General features: G+C 42.9%; 1 protein-coding gene across 1 annotated transcript; it reads right to left on the reverse strand.

Moving 5' to 3' along the window:
* Positions 1-15,772: 15,772 nt before the first annotated feature.
* On the reverse strand, positions 15,773-17,460 carry LOC124655604 (protein DETOXIFICATION 56-like). The gene has a single exon (XM_047194472.1). It carries the CDS (start codon positions 17,360-17,362, stop codon positions 15,809-15,811), a length of 1,554 nt encoding a protein of 517 aa, XP_047050428.1. The 5' UTR covers positions 17,363-17,460; the 3' UTR covers positions 15,773-15,808.
* Between the last annotated feature and the right edge of the window lie 369 nt (positions 17,461-17,829).

A 17,829-nucleotide genomic window follows, 5' to 3' on the forward strand; every position in this document is an offset into this window, starting at 1 on the left:
GCGGCGGTGATGAAGATGGCGGTGGAGATGGCAGCGGTGTCGATGGAGAAGCCTTCCGGGGGCACTTCCCTGCTCCGGCGGGGTGCCGGAACGAGACTCCTGTCCCCCGGATCTTGGCTTCGCGATGGCGGCGGCTCCGGAAGGTTTTCCGTATCGTGGTTCTTCGCATCGGGGTTTCGCGACGGAGGCTTTAAGTAGGCGGAAGGGCGGAGTCGGGGGCCGACGAGGGGCCCACACCACAGGGCGGCGCGGGCCCCCTTGGCCGCGCCGCCTTGTGGTTTGGCCACCTCGTGGCCCCACTTCGTATGCTCTTCGGTCTTCGGAAGGTTCGTGGCGAAATAGGCCCCCGGGTCTTTGTTTCGTCCAATTCCGAGAATATTTCGTTACTAGGATTTACGAAACCAAAAACAGCGAGAAAACGAGCAAGCGGCACTTCGGCATCTTGTTAATAGGTTAGTTCCAGAAAATGCACGAATATGACATAAAGTGTGCACAAAACATGTAGGTATCATCAATAATATGGCATAGAACATAAGAAATTATCGATACGTCGGAGACGTATCAAGCATCCCCAAGCTTAGTTCTGCTCGTCCCGAGCAGGTAAAACGATAACAAAGATAATTTACGAAGTGACATGCCATCATAACCTTGATCATACTATTTGTAAACATATGTAGTGGATGCAGCGATCAAAACAATGGTAATGACATGAGTAAACAAGTGAATCATAAAGCAAAGACTTTTCATGAATAGTACTTCAAGACAAGCATTAATAAGTCTTGCATAAGAGTTAACTCATAAAGCAATAAATCAAAGTAAAGGTATTGAAGCAACACAAAGGAAGATTAAGTTTCAGCGGTTGCTTTCAACTTATAACATGTATATCTCATGGATAATTGTCAACATAGAGTAATATAACAAGTGCAATATGCAAGTATGTAGGAATCAATGAACAGTTCACACAAGTGTTTGCTTCTTGAGGTGGAGAGAGATAGGTGAACTGACTCAACATAAAAGTAAAAGAATGGTCCTTCAAAGAGGAAAGCATCGATTGTTATATTTGTGCTAGAGCTTTTATTTTGAAAACATGAAACAATTTTGTCAACGGTAGTAATAAAGCATATGAGTTATGTAAACAATATCTTACAAGTTGCAAGCCTCATGCATAGTATACTAATAGTGCCCGCACCTTGTCCTAATTAGCTTGGACTACCGGATCTTTGCAATGCACATGTTTTAACCAAGTGTCACAATGGGGTACCTCCATGCCGCTCGTACAAAGGTCTAAGGAGAAAGCTCGCATTTTGGATTTCTCGCTTTTGATTATTCTCAACTTAGACATCCATACCGGGACAACATGGACAACGAGATAATGGACTCCTCTTTAATGCATAAGCATGTGGCAACAATTATTATTCTCATATGAGATTGAGGATATGTGTCCAAAACTGAAACTTCCACCATGATTCATGGCTTTAGTTAGCGGCCCAATGTTCTTCTCTAACAATATGCATGCTCCAACCATTAAGGTGGTAGATCTCTCTTACTTCGAGACAAGACGGACATGCATAGCAACTCACATGATATTCAACAAAGAATAGTTGATGGCGTCCCCGGAAACATGGTTATCGCACAACAAGCAACTTAATAAGAGATAAAGTGCATAAGTACATATTCAATACCACAATAGTTTTTAAGATATTTGTCCCATGAGCTATATATTGCAAAGGTGAATGATGGAATTTTAAAGGTAGCACTCAAGCAATTTACTTTGGAATGGCGGATAAATACCATGTAGTACGTAGGTATGGTGGACACAAATGGCATAGTGGTTGGCTCACGGATTTTGGGATGCATGAGAAGTATTCCCTCTCGATACAAGGTTTAAGCTAGCAAGGTTATTTGAAACAAACACAAGGATGAACCGGTGCAGCAAAACTCACATAAAAGACATATTGTAAACATTATAAGACTCTACATCGTCTTCCTTGTTGTTCAAAACTCAATACTAGAAATTATCTAGACCTTAGAGAGACCAATTATGCAAACCAAATTTTAGCAAGCTCTATGTATTTCTTCATTAATGGGTGCAAAGTATATGATGCAAGAGCTTAAACATGAGCACAACAATTGCCAAGTATCAAATTATCCAAGACATTTTAGAATTACTACATGTATCATTTTCCAATTCCAACCATATAACAATTTAACGAAGCTAGTTTCAACCTTCGCCATGAAAATTAAAGGCTAAGAACACATGTGTTCATACGAACCAGCGGAGCGTGTCTCTCTCCCACACAAGCATTTATTCAAACAAAAACAAAAACAAAAGCACACGGACGCTCCAAGTAAAGTACATAAGATGTGACCGAATAAAAATATAGTTTCAAGAGAAGGAACCCGATAATTTGTCGATGAAGAAGGGGATGCCTTGGGCATCCCCAAGCTTAGATGCTTGAGTCTTCTTGAAATATGCAGGGATGAACCACCGGGGCATCCCCAAGCTTAGAGCTTTCACTCTTCTTGATCATAGTATATCATCCTCCTCTCTTGACCCTTGAAAACTTCCTCCACACCAAACTCGAAACAACTCATTAGAGGGTTAGTGCACAATAAAAATTAACATGTTCAGAGGTGACACAATCATTCTTAACACTTCTGGACATTGCATAAAGCTACTTGGACATTAATGGATCAAAGAAATTCATCCAACATAGCAAAAGAGGCAATGCGAAATAAAAGGCAGAATCTGTCAAAACAGAACAGTCCGTAAAGATGGATTTTATTAGGGCACCAGACTTGCTCAAATGAAAATGCCCAAATTTAATGAAAGTTGCGTACATATCTGAGGATCATGCACGTAAATTGGCTTAATTTTCTGAGCTACCTACAGGGAGGTAGACCCAGATTCGTGACGAGCAAAGAAATGCTGGAACTGCGCAGTAATCCAAATCTAGTATCAACCTTTCTATCAACGACTTTACTTGGCACAACAAAACACAAAACTAAGATAAGGAGAGGTTGCTACAGTAGTAAACAACTTCCAAGACACAAATATAAAACAAAGTACTGTAGCAAAATAACACATGGGTTATCTCCCAAGAAGTTCTTTCTTTATAGCCCCTGTAACTCCAAGGTTTACAAGAAGTGCACTTAAAGCTCAGATGCATATTCAGAAGCAAGAGATGAAGAAAGTATCCAGAAGGAACTCTATCACTGCTGCAGTTTCTCTTTTTACTGAAGAAGTGGACAGTTCATCTTGGACTGATAGTTCTGTCAGAAGATGTACTAGGCACATGGCTAAAGCAAATGGGTATAAGTTTGAGAGTATACCAGACAAGGGTACAACTAGGAAAAAACCTAAGTCATCCAAGCCGGAACAAGCGGATAAGGAGGAGGTTGTTCCTTTCATACCTGTTTCCACTTTGCGGAACATTGGAAGGCAACTACAAATCCCCGAGGAAGACATCACAACGAGAGAAGCTTATGGCTGCTCCTGTGGACACCAAGGAAAAGAAGTCATCCAATGGATTATAGTTTGTTATGTCAAACGGTCGGTGGTGCTTTTGTGGCAATTATGAGGCTAGTCAGTGGTGCTTTTGTGGCAATTAGGAGAATAGCTTTTGGAAGTGCAAGACTTTTATTCTCAATTTATGATTGTAATGATAATATTTGCTACTATGGTGTTCATGGTTATCTTGTGTGGCCTGTTATGCATGGTCCACTTTTGCTGTGCTATATTTGGCTTTAATGAATACAACAACAATGAAGGTTGATTGGAATGTTCTATGTTGGAATGTCAGAGGGTTAAATGACAAAGACAAGAGATTATTGGTGTTTAACAAGATTGATGAAAGTAACTGTGCCATTATATGCCTGCAAGAAACTAAATGTGAATCTTTTGACCACTCATTTATAAGGACTTTCTGCCCCAAAAGATTTGATAGATTTGCTTATGTGCCCTCCATTGGTGCTTCTGGGGGGTTATTGTCCTTTGGAATAGTAGGGTTTTCATGGGCACTCTTCTTGAAACTACTCACTCTGCTATTAGGATACAATTCACTTCTGCTCACACTACTGAAAAGTGGACTCTGGTTACTGTGTATGGTCCTTGTAGAGGTATAATGAGGGATGAATTTGTTCAATGGTTGCATGATTTGGATATCCTGTACATGATAATTGGTTACTCATTGGGGACTTTAATTTTATGAGATCGATTGATAATAGGAATAAACCAGGGGCTGATATGGCAGATATCTTTCTATTTAATAGTATCATAAGCCACCTGGGATTATTGGAATTACCTCTGAAAGGTAGACGTTTTACATGGTCTAACATGCAAGCCACACCCTTGATGGAGCAATTAGATTGGTTTTTCACAACATGTGAATGGACTCTGAAATTTCCCAATACAATGGTATTCCCTTTGTCAAAATCTACCTCTGATCACATCCCTTGTGTGGTGTCTATCTCTACCTCTATTCCAAAAGCAAAGATTTTTAGGTTTGAGAATATTTGGTTGGAGCAGCCAGGGTTTATGGATGTAGTGAAGAAGGCTTGGGAATTACCAATTCACAAAAATAATGTTGCTTCTGTTCTGGCTGCAAAACTTAAAAATCTCAGATATGCTCTGAAGAAATGGGGGAAAAATCTGTCTCATTTGAAGTTGATAATTGAGCACTGCAATAAGGTCATATTATTCTTTGATAATCTGGAGGATTCTAGGGATTTAAGTAGGGAGGAATTTAATTTCAGAAATATTGTGAAGGTACATCTTAAAAAGTTATTGGGCATACAGATCAACATATTGGAAGAATAGATGTACAATTAGATGGATTAAACTTGGAGGAGAAAATACCAAATTCTTTCATGCCAAGGCTACTTGAAAGATTCGGATATAATGTGATCTCAGTTATTAAAGATGAGCAAGGGAACTCTATGGTGGATCATAATCAGAAGGCTAATGCTCTTTGGACATGTTATAAAAATAGAATGGGAGTAACAAATGCTTCTGCCACACAAGCTGACATATCTCATCTTATCTCCCCTGTTGAAGGTTTGGAATCTTTGTCAGAAGAGTTTACTGTTGAGGAAATTGAGGGTGTGGTTAAACATATGAAAACTAATAGAGCTCCTGGTCCAGATGGATTTAATGGGCTGTTTGTCAAGAAGTGTTGGCAAATCATAAAGGATGACTTCATTAACTTGTGCAAGGATTTTAATAAGGGTCAAGCTCCTCTGGAAAGTATTAATAGTTCCTTTATAACTCTGATTCCAAAGAGTTTGTCTCCAGAAACAGTGAATGATTTTAGACCAATCTCACTGACAAATACTTGTCTGAAATTTCTGACAAAGTTGGCTGCTAACAGACTTCAGGGACAAATTAGAAGATGCATTCATGAAAACCAGTATGGGTTCATAAGGGGTAGAACTATTCAAGACTGTTTAGCATGGACTTTTGAATACCTACATCAATGCCACAAATCTAAGAGGAAAGTTATTGTGTTAAAGCTAGATTTTGAGAAGGCCTTTGATACAATTGAACACAAAGCCATTATCAAGATAATGGAACTTAAAGGGTTTGATCCAATATTTATTAATTGGGTGATTGAGATTCTTTCTTCTCGGTTCATCCGCAATTCCGTTGAATGGGGTTCCTGGTAAAACTTTTGTATGCGAGAAGAGGGGTCGGACGAGGAGATCCTTTATCTCCTCTTTTATATGTTCTTGGTGGGGATCTTTTACAAAGTTATGTCAATCATGCATACAGAGAAGGGAGATTAAAGGCACCAATTCCAAATAGAGGAAGTAATGATTACCCTATAGTGCAATATGCAGATGACACTATTATTATGCTACCTGCTGAGATTGAGCAATTACAGATATTGAAAGAGGTACTTGGGGAGTATACAGACATTCACTGGTCTTAAAGTTAATTATCACAAGTCTTCACTCATACCAATCAATATTTCCCAATTAGAAGCTGAGGCACTATCAGCACAGATACAATGTAATATTGCCTCCATGCCATTTCCATACCTTGGTATTCCTATGGGCACAACTAAACCAACAATCAGGGATCTCTCTCCACTCACTGATAGAATTGAAAGAAGGCTTACTGCCTCAGCATCATTCTTGTCTTATGGAGATAGATTAATATTGGTTAATTCAGTTCTGTCATCCATGCCTATTCATTTTCTTAGCACATTGGATATACCAGATGGAGTGATTGATGTTATTGATAGAGCCAGAAGGAATTGCTTGTGGAGGAAAAGAAAGGATGATGAGAAGGTGCACTCTCTGGCCTCTTGGGATATGATATGCAAACCAAAGAATAAAGGAGGTTTAGGTATCATTAATCTGAAGATTCAGAACAAGTGCCTCATGATGAAGCAGCTCCATAAATTTTATAATAATGTGGATCTTCCTTGGGTCAAATTAATAAGGAATTCATACTACTACAAAGAGGCACCACATGCTGTCACTGTTTGTGGTTAATTTTGGTGGAGGAACATTATGAAAATGTTTGAGCTATACAAACAATTGACACATTGTAAGCTTGGGTCTGGAGAGACTATTCTTTTCTGGTCAGATAATTGGAATGATGGGGTACTCCAAGATATTTTTCCAAGACTTTTTTCTTTTGCAAGGGACACATTCATCTCAGTCAAAGAGGCATTGCAAATTACCGATCCTCGCATGGGCTTTTCATCCGCCTATTTCTGCTGAGGCTGCTACTCGAATTAAGAACACTTCAACATATGCTAGCAGGTGTAGTTACCTCGGATCAGGATGATCAATGGCTTATTACAAGCAACAAATCGGGTGCTTTTATTCCAAGTCAAGTTTACTGATTGAGTTTTCATCATATCAATTCACACTTTCCATCACAATGGATATGGAAAAGCAAGTGTACCTCTAAGCATAAATTCTTTGCCTGGCTTATATTACATGATCGAATCAACACCAAAGATATGTTAAGGAGAAGACATTGGCAAGTTACCTCTGATCATAGTTGTGTCTTATGTTTTGCTGATGCTCTGGAGGATTGGTCACATTTATTCTTTGAATGCACTTTTAGTGTCAGAGTTTGGATATACTTACAAATCAATTGGGCATCGGGTTCTGGACCAGAAATGTTGAAAAATACTAAGAAACGATTTAAGGGTCCCTGTTTTGTGGAGATTATTATCTTGGCTTGCTGGAATATATGGAAGCAGAGGAATAATAAGATTTTCAAGGATATACAACCAACCTTTAGAAATTGGAAGGAGGGTTTCTTTTCTGATATTACTCTACTTAAGCATAGAGTAAAAGAGAGTATTGTTCCCATTTTGTCATCATGGATTGACAACTTGTTGTAAATAGTTAGACTCTAGTTGTGTTCTTTTTATTTTTTTCTTGTAAATATTGTAAATACTTCTTTCTGTTTTGAGCAATAAAAGGCTGTGGGGGACTCCCCTGCAGTAGTTAGTTTCAAAAAAAAAAGATGGGCTCAGCAGTTTTAATGATGCACTCGCAAGAAATAGTAGTTGAAGCAAAAGAGAGCATCAAAAGGAAAATTCAAAACACATTTAAGTCTAACATGCTTCCTATGCATAGGAATCTTGTAAATAAACAAGTTCAAGAAGCATAATGCAACAAGCATAGAAAAACTAGACAAGCTCAACTTCAAGATTTTAAGCATATAGAGAGGTGTTTTAGTAACATGAAAATTTCTACCACCATATTTTCCTCTCTCATAATAACTTTCGGTAGTGTCATGAGAAAACTCAACAATATAACCATCACATAAAGCTTTCTTATCATGAGTCTCATGCATAAAATTATTACTCTCCACATAAGCATAATCAATTTTATTAGTAATAGCGGGAGCAAATTCAACAAAGTAGCTATCATTATTATTCTCATCAAGTGTAGGAGGCATAGTATAATCACAATAAAATTTACTCTCCATAGTAGGTTGTACCAAAAGACCACTATTATAATCATCATAAATAGGAGGCAAAGTATCATCAAAGTAAATTTTCTCCTCAATGCTTGGGGGACTAAAAAGATTATGAAAACCAGCTTCCCCAAGCTTAGAATTTTCTATATCATTATCAACAATGGTGTTCAAAGCGTTCATACTAATATTACTACCAGCATGCAAATATGATTTCATAGGTTTTTTAATTTTCGCATCAAACAATCCATGTTTTAAATCAGGAAATAGAATAAGAAGCTCATTGTTGTCCATTATGCCAAACTAGTGTAAACAAGAAACAAAAAGATGCAATTGCAGGATCTAAAGGAAATAGCTTCGAGCACAAACACAACGGCGCCAGAAAAGTGCTGTTACCTGGAACCGGAGTATGAGTGCCTTTTTACCTTTCCTCCCCGGCAACGGCGCCAGAAAAGTGCTTGATGTCTATGGGTGCTTCTATTCTTGGCAGAGGTTTGTAGAACAGCAGCAAGTTTCCCTTAAGTGGATCACCCAAGGTTTATCGAACTCAGGGAGGAAGAGGTCAAAGATATCCCTCTCATGCAACCCTGCAACCACAAAGCAAGAAGTCTCTTGTGTCCCCAACACACCTAATAGGTGTACTAGTTCGGCGAAGAGATAGTGAAATACAGGTGGTATGAATAAGTAGTAGCAACGGCACCAGAAAAGTGCTTTGCCCAGGACAAGTAACAAGCAGTAGTAACGCAACAAAGTAGTAACGCAAGAAAACAAGAAACAAGCAGCGATAGCAGCATTTAGGAACAAGGCCTAGGGATTACACTTTCACTAGTGGACACTCTCAACATTGATCACATAACAGAATAGATAAATGCATACTCTACACTCTTGTTGGATGATGAACACATTGCGTAGGATTACACGAATCCTCAATGCCGGAGTTAACAAGCTCCACAATTCAATGTTCATATTTAAATAACCTTAGAGTGCATGAAAGATCAATAAGACTAAACCAAGTACTAACATATTATGCACACTGTCACCTTCACACTATGTAGGAGGAATTGAACTACTTTAATAACATCACTAGAGTAGCACATAGATAAATTGTGATACAAAACACATTGCAATCATAAAGAGATATAAATAAGCACTTCACTACGCCATTCATAACAGTGAGTAAGTATTCGTGAAATATAGCCTAAGAGACCCACACGGTGCACACACTCGTCACCTTTACACACGTGGGACAAGGAGTCTCCGGAGATCACATAAGTAAAACTCACTTGACTAGCATAGTGACATCTAGATTACAAGCATCATCATATGAATCTCAATCATGTAAGGCAGCTCATGAGATTATTGTATTGAAGTACATAGGAGAGAGATGAACCACATAGCTAGCGGTACAGCCCCGAGCCTCGATGGAGAACTACTCCCTCCTCATGGGAGCAGCAGCGGTGATGAAGATGGCGGTGGAGATGGCAGCGGTGTCGATGGAGAAGCCTTCCGGGGCACTTCCCTGCTCCGGCAGGTGCCGGAACGAGACTCCCGTCCCCCGCATCTTGGCTTCGCGATGGCGGCGGCTCGGAAGGTTTTCCGTATCGTGGTTCTTCGCATCGTGGGTTTCGCGACGGAGGCTTTAAGTAGGCGGAAGGGCAGAGTCGGGGGCCGACGAGGGGCCCACACCACAGGGCGGCGCGGCCCCCTTGGCCGCGCCGCCTTGTGGTTTGGCCACCTCGTGGCCCCACTTCGTATGCTCTTCGGTCTTCCTGGAAGGTTCGTGGCGAAATAGGCCCTCGGGTCTTTGTTTCGTCCAATTCCGAGAATATTTCGTTACTAGGATTTCTGAAACCAAAAACAGCAGTAAAACAACAACCGGAACTTCGGCATCTTGTTAATAGGTTAGTTCCGTAAAATGCACGAATATGACATAAAGTGTGCACAAAACATGTAGGTATCATCAATAATATGGCATAGAACATAAGAAATTATCGATACGTCGGAGACGTATCAGCGGTGCATTAGCATAGGTTCACCCACACAACACTTATCAAAACAATGAAGATTAATCAACTATATGAAGCGAAAGCACTAGACTAAATTCTCGTGTGTCCTCAAGAATGTTTGGTCATCATAAGTAAACAAACCGGCTTGTCCTTTGTGCTAAAAAGGATTGGGCCACTCGCTGCAATTATTATTCTCGCATTTTACTTACTTGCAATTTATTTATCTGCTATATCAAAACCCCCTGAATATTTGTCTGTGAGCATTTACAGTGAATCCTTCATCGAAACTACTTGTCAACACCTTCTGCTCCTCGTTGGGTTCGACAGGCACCACCTCCGTACTCGGTCACACGTACGGTGTTGATGACGACGTCCTTCTTCCCGTTCCAACGGGCAGCGGAAGTAGTAGATCCTCCTCGGAATCCCGGCAGCACGACGGCGTGGTGTCGGTGGCGGTGGAGATCTCCGGCAGGGCTTCGCCTAAGCGCTGTGGGAGAAGATGGAGGAGGAGAGAGGCTAGGGTTTGGGAGAGGGGGGCTGCTTGGGCGCCGGCCTGGGGGGGCCTTGGTGGTGCGGCCAACTTGGTGTAGGCTGCCCCCTCCCTCTCCTCCTCATTATACAGCTGGAACACCCAAGGGTTTGCCCAAAGATCTGAATAAGACCCCAATTCAAAAACTGCCATATGGACGAAACCTAGGGGGACATGGACTCTCCCTTTCCCCCTTTGTTGGCCGGCCAAGGAGGTGGAGTCCACCATGGAATCCACCCTCCCACTTGGTTGGCTGGTTAGGGTTGGTGGAGTCCAACCGGGACTCCACCTTCCATGGTGATTTCTTCCGGAAAGTTCTAGAACATTCTAGCGCCTTCCATAAATGCACCGGATCATTTCCAAACTTGGAAAGTGACTTCCTATATATGAATCTTATTCTCCGGACCATTCCGGACCTCCTCATGATGTCCTGGATCCCATCCGAGACTCCGAACAGACATTCGAACTCCATTCCATATTCCATATCTACTTAAAACGACATCAAACCTTAAATGTGTCACCCTACGGTTCGTGAACTATGCAGACATGGTCGAGACTCCTCTCCGACCAATAACCAATAGCGGGATCTGAAGATCCATAATGGCTCCCACACATTCAACGATAACTTAGTGATCGATTGAACCATTTACATATGATACCGATTCCCTTTGTCTCGCGATATTTTACTTGTCCGAGATTTGATCATCGGTATCTCCATACCTTGTTCAACCTCGTCTCCGACAAGTACTCTTTACTCGTACCGTGGCATATCATCTCTTGTGAACTATTCACATGCTTGCAAGCTAATCAGACGACATTCCACCGAGAGGGCCCAAAGTATATATATCTATCCGTCATCGGGATGGACAAATCCCACTCTTGATCCATATGCCTCAACTCATACTTTCCGAATACTTAATCCCACCTTTATAACCACCCATTTCTGCAGTGGCATTTGATGTAATCAAAGTACCCTTCCGGTATAAGTGATTTACATGATCTCATGGTCGAAGGACTAGGTAACTATGTATCAAAAGCTTATAGCAAATTGAACTTAATGACGTGATCTTATGCTACGCTTATATGGGTGTGTCCATTATATCATTCATCTAATGACATAAACTTGTTATTGATAACATCCAATGTTCATGATCACGAAATCATGATCATCTATTAATCAACAAGCTAGTTATACAAGAGGCTTACTAGGGACTCTGGTTGTTTACACAACACACATGTATCAATGTTTCGGTTAATACAATTATAGCATGGTATGCAAACATTTATCATAAACACAAAGATATATTATAATAACCACTTTATTATTGCCTCTTGGGAATATCTCCAAGAAGGAGTTGTCAGATTTACCTAGGGGTTTGATCTTGTTAGTGTTTAATATGATGCAGGGCTTCGTTGTGTGTACTCTAGGGTTTGTATTGTTAACATATGCATTGTTGTTGGTAGGGTTAGTCCTAAATAGGGCGATTTATCATGATCTTTCTAGGGTTTGTGTTGTCCACATTTGCCATGTATTGCTTGTCTGATTTAGCATGATTTTGCTATGGTTGGTATTGTCCACATTTGCCACGTCTTTGTTCCCAAGTAGATTCATGTTCTATGTACGATCTGTGTATGACTCCTTCTGTGACGACTTTACCTAGGCCATTGTCTGCGTTGGGGACTCCCATATCCCGTCGCAAGGTCCCGATTCACAACCCATCTATGAATCCAAGGTGTCATTCACCCCTTTGTTGGCCGGTAAGGGGCCTATGGCTGATCTCGTGGCTGAAGTAGCGGTAGAGGTGGCGGCGAGGATGGCCGTCACAAATAGGGGCACGGCTCAGGTACCGAAAGAGAGGTGCCTTCGTCGATGATGAGCTGGCGGCCATCACCAACATGACTGTTGCTGCGAAGGATGTCGCATAGGCCATCTGGGACAACAAGCCCACAAACATGCACCCTGACCTGACCTGTACCAGGCGGTCATGGACATGATTGGCTTCACCTAGGAGGATCTCATGGACGGCATTGAGCCACCTCGTCGACCACAAGGCCCATTGTTCCAACTTTGTGGGCATGAACGAGCCACACCGCATCCTCTGGCCGAGGAACTACCTTGGCAAGCACCACTACAACATGTAGTGGTGCCCTTGAGTGTGTGGGTTTTGGGATGCATGCATGGAGGTCATGAAGTTGGCTTATGACTTGATGATGATGTATAGTTTGGTTGTAGCTACGGATGGAATATTTATGATGGCCCCTTTTTCTAAGTATGATGAGGTGGTATATACTAACCTCTCTTGCGGTGTGAGGATGACACCCACTTTTGTTGTGGTGGTAGGATGACACCATATTAGTGTAGGATTAACTTGTGATCCACTTTTGCAATGATCATGCATGCCCCTGTTAGTTTACCATTTCTGTCAATATTTGTGTTGTTCTCCTATGACTTGGTTTATAGTTGTGTTGCTTTTTTACGACTTGTTTAATTCTTGTGATCGATCAACAACCTTACGTGTTCTTATTTTCCCGTGCTAATGGTATGTGGTGTTTCGAGGAAGAGTTTCAGGTATCTACAACTCATACATGATCCGCCAAGATCAAGTTAGTGGCTACTCCAACAATATCTACAGAGGGTATGAAGCATTTGTGGAGGCATAACAAGAGTACCATAGCTTCTTGGTTGATGAGGCCATGTCAATTGAGGTCATCGATCGGCCAATGCAGTTAGCATAACTACCGCAAGAGGCACTGTCTGCTCTACCAATGTCTTTACTAGAAGAAGCACAGGAGGTACGCGAGAGAAGGATCAAAGATTTCATCATCGTCTTTCCAGTTGCCGTGATCATTAGGATCTTGTGCTTCTGAATGGTATGTGTGATCAGATGTAACATGCTATGACTATGATATGGTATTCTAACCCAATTTAAATTGTGAAAAGACTATAAAACTGTCATCTGTGCACCAAATAACTGAATTGTGGTTCGGTGCATCCAAATTAAGCTGCAAGCAGGCAACCAAACAATGGGGCTTGTCTTTTCTCTCTGGTGCAGAAAATGACTTTGCGAGCAACCAAACAACATAACTTTTATGGCATATGGCCCGTTTGCAACATGCAGGTACTCCCTTCTCCCTGACGCAATCATCCTCAAATCAGGCCCAGCAACCAAACGCATCCTTAATTTTCTTGCTAACATTTGCATTTGTTTTCTCGTGTTGTCTTTGGCAGCACATCAACATTTCCTCACGTACGTAGACGCTTTCTAAAACTTGCCATTAGATAGAAATTGTCTAGATAGACGTATCCTGAAAAAGGCATTTTAAATGTATTTAAAATATCAAAAATTCCAAAACAAATTAGTGGTATATGTTTGAACATTGTGTACTCATACGTAAAGTTGTGGTGACAAAAGATATTTTTTGCAGGTTGTGGACAGCTTAAAAAATTTACTCATAAAATTTTGTGTGCGAACATAAAACGTATGAATGTATAGGCAAGATTTATGTTTAGACATCTTGAAATACGTTTTTTTAGGCTGGTTCATCTAGAGATGTGAGCCAAAATGGATTGCACCATTAAATGTGCTTCAAAGGTTTGATAAATTACTTATCACTTATGTAGTCATCTAGGTACCTTGTTATAAGTTCTGTTATGTAAAAGTTTGAGCATAATATGGCTATTGATGACCCTGGAGAAAATGAGTGTTATCTTTTAAATGTAATATCTTCGATCTGTATTAAATTAAATGTGTACAATTGGAACACTTAATATGGATAACATTGTCATTTGTCCCATTTCCGGAAACTTAGTGAAATAAATATTATTTTATGAGAGCTTTTCAATACTCCCTTCGGTTCAAACTAGCTAATTGCTTAAAAATAAATATATCTAGTCTAAAGAAAGCATTCTTTTTTCTTGCTGACCTTCTAAATATGCCCGTTCTAGGTTTTTTTTTCCCCCGGAGTACATAGCTAGCTACCGTAGTGAGTGAAGGAATATATGGAGCTAGCTGCTAAACTTGGGAAGAAAATGCTCGATGGCTCCATCCACCGCCACCACCTCTCTTCATTAGCTTTTCCGGTGACAATTAATTTTGGTTCATGGCAAAGTTTCATCTTTCATACGAAATCAGCTCAAGTTGAATTACTAGGTCGAACGAGCACCTAGATATTTCTTCCAAAAACTTCTATTTATTGTTAACATCGTTCACTCCTCCACAAAGCTCCATGACAAGCTTCATGATACTCAGTTGGATAAGCTACCTCAGTTACTAGCTATTGATAACATTGAAACTAGCTAAGGTGTAAACCAGATTGATAGATTACTGTTATTCCTTGTGACTCTTCTGGCTTCTACAGCAAGTGCTAAACAAGTATTTTTTGATTTAAAGATTATTAAAACAAGGTTATGCAATAAAATGGAGAGCGAGTTTCTTGCCAACAGTTTGCTAGTCAATATGAAGAGAGAAATCGCAGAAAAGTACGGCTACGAGGATGTTTTTGAACATTTTGCTGACAGAAAAGGCCAAGAGCTGGCCTGTAGTTTGTAGGATTAACTACAACACTACGTAATTCTATGATTATACCTAGTATTTAGTTCTTTTGTTTTGAGAATCGGAGTACCTTAGACATGTATTGCTGCTAGAACTGTACTTTGTGAAAAAATCAATCTAGTTATATAAGTTTCTAAAAAACTACTCCCTCCAATTTAAAATAATTGCCCAAAAATTGATGAATCTAAAAATTGATGAATCTACAAACTTAAACATGGCTAGATATATTTATTGTTTGAAAATTATTTAAACAGGAGGGAGTACTAATTCTATCTTGTTTTTTCATACAATTTGGTGTTCGAAAGAAAATTCTCATAATCCCTCTGTTCTAAAAACATGCTTAACTTTTTCTAAATTTAGATATATCTATATACATTCGTATCTATACAGGGATGGAGACAAGGGGGACGAGGGGGGCTGCGCCCCCCTATGCTCATGATTTTTCTTTAAACTCAAGCCATGGCAGCTCCTTATTTGTGTAATTTTAGCTAGTTCTGCCCCCTCATACTAAGATTACCCCTGTATCTATATAAAATTGAACACCTTTTTAAAAACCGGGGTGTATTATTTTGCAGCTTCGTCCACCTCTTAAAGATTTTTCTGCATTAAAAAAGGTCCGTCACTGCATAGGTGATTAGGTGGTGGTGTACACATACGATACAGGATAGAAACCATGTCTAGCATCATTCGTACGAAATCAGCTCGAGTTGGAATACTAGATCGAAGAACGAGCACCCAGATATGAATATGATAATGCATGCAGTCACTCGTCGTGTCAAACCTCGCCGGCGTTCCCGGACGTCGCCTCCTCCTTGCCGGAACCCGGCACATCATCACCAACGGCGCAGACACCAGCACGGGCCCGCGCCTTGTCAGCCTCGGCCTTCCAGTCCATGCGCGCGATCACCACGACCAGCACCGCCAGACTCACCGTCGCGCCGACGATGAGCCCTGCCAACAGGCCCTCGACCCCTCGCCGGGCCCTGAACCCGAGCGCCACCGCGACCGGCAGCGCAACGAGATAAAACCCTCCCAATGCTGCGTACATCCCCACCGCCGGCCTCGCCGTGCCCCGCACGATGCCGCCGCACACGTTCAGTGGGAAATTCACCACCTCCAGCGCTGCCATCACCGTCATCGCCTTTGCCACGCCTTCCCGCACCCCCGCGCCTCGCGTGTACAGCCGCGCCCACTGCCGGCGTGACGCGAGCATGAGCGCGCCTCCGGCGGCACCGGCGAGGATGCCGCCCATGATGGAGATGGTGGCGGCGCGGCGCGCAGCGGCTGCATCGCCCGCGCCCAGGGAGTTGGAGACGCGCACGGAGGCGCTCACGGAGAGGGAGAGCATGGCGGCGAAGAGGAGGTAGTCGAAGTTGAGCGTCACCGCGATCACCGCCACCGCGCGCCGGGCGTCCGGCAGGCGGCCCGTGAGCAGGACCAGGATCTCGTAGCACCACCACTCGAGGCATGTGTTCAGGCAGGACGGGACGGCCAGCCGGAGAAGACGCACCCAGTCCGCCGTCCTTTCCGGGTCCGACCACCACCACCTCCCGCACCGCGGCGCTTCGGCCTTTCCCTTGATCTTCTTCATGAGGATGGCGACGTAGGCCGCGAGCCCGACGGCAGTTGCGAGGTCGCTGAGCCAGACTGCGGCGGCGGCGCCCTCGACGCCCCTGGTCCGTGACAGCCACACGGTGAGCGGGACGTGGGCGGCGAGCCCCACGGCGGAGGCGAAGAGCGTCGGGAGCGTCACCTCCTGCGAGCTCAGGTACGCCTTGAGCGGGCCGAGGAAAGAGGAGATGGCAAGGTCCGGGAGGAGGCAAACGACGTACCTCCTCGCCACTGCAGAGATGTCAGGCTGCTGGCCGAAGACGTGGAGGAGCACGGCGTCGACCCGGAGCCAGAGCAGAGCGATGGGCACGGAGGCGGCGAGGAGCATGGCAGTGGCCATGAGCAGCGTCCTACGGAGGAGCGCCGCGTTCCCGGCGCCGTGCGCCTGGCCGCAGATGGGGTCCATGGCGCCGCAGAGACCCGTCAGGACGGCGAACCCCGTGGCGTTAGCGAAGCTGAAGCCCAGTGTGCCGGCGGCCAGCTCCAGGTCGCCGAGCCGGCCGAGGAAGGCGGTGGTGATGGCCTGCTTGGCGAACCACATCAGGTTCATGCCGATCAGCGGCAGCGCGATACCTCGCTGCGCACGCGCCTCGCCGGCTACCGCGCGCGCCGCCGCCTCCGCCCATCCCGGGTCCTTCTTCTTCCTGGTCGGGCATCCATCTTGATCACGCTCTTGCTCTTGCAGCTGCTGGTGATGAGGTGGTGACGATGGATTCATGGCGAAATAATCAGTTCGTGGGCAGAGCAAAATGAGTTTGCTTTAGGAAGATGAGGAAAGAAAGAACGTGACAGAGCAAAATGAAGGTGCAACGGCCAGAAAACTGAAGCAGGTAGCGTGACGTTCATTTTATGTATTACCTCCATTCCGAAATATATTTGTTTTTTTCTGAAAAACTTGTATTTATCAGCCATGCATATGCATGACACGTGGAATTGGACATAGTACATGGTGAGCAGAGTTTGTCCTGTCCAGCATGCAGGGATGGAGCCAGGAATACAAGATAAGGGAGGCTAAATGTACATCACATAAGTTGGAGGGGACCATATAGCTAAATTTTGCTAAATTTAGGAGCCAAATCTACAAATTTTAAAGGGTTTTTTCAGGAAAAAATAATCATATATAGGGGGGGCAGGGCCCCAGCCTGCCCCCCACTGGCTCCGTCCCTGGCAGCATTTGCATATACT

This window comes from Lolium rigidum, chromosome 5 (genome assembly GCF_022539505.1).
Source record: "Lolium rigidum isolate FL_2022 chromosome 5, APGP_CSIRO_Lrig_0.1, whole genome shotgun sequence".
In the NCBI taxonomy this organism is placed as follows: domain Eukaryota; kingdom Viridiplantae; phylum Streptophyta; class Magnoliopsida; order Poales; family Poaceae; genus Lolium; species Lolium rigidum.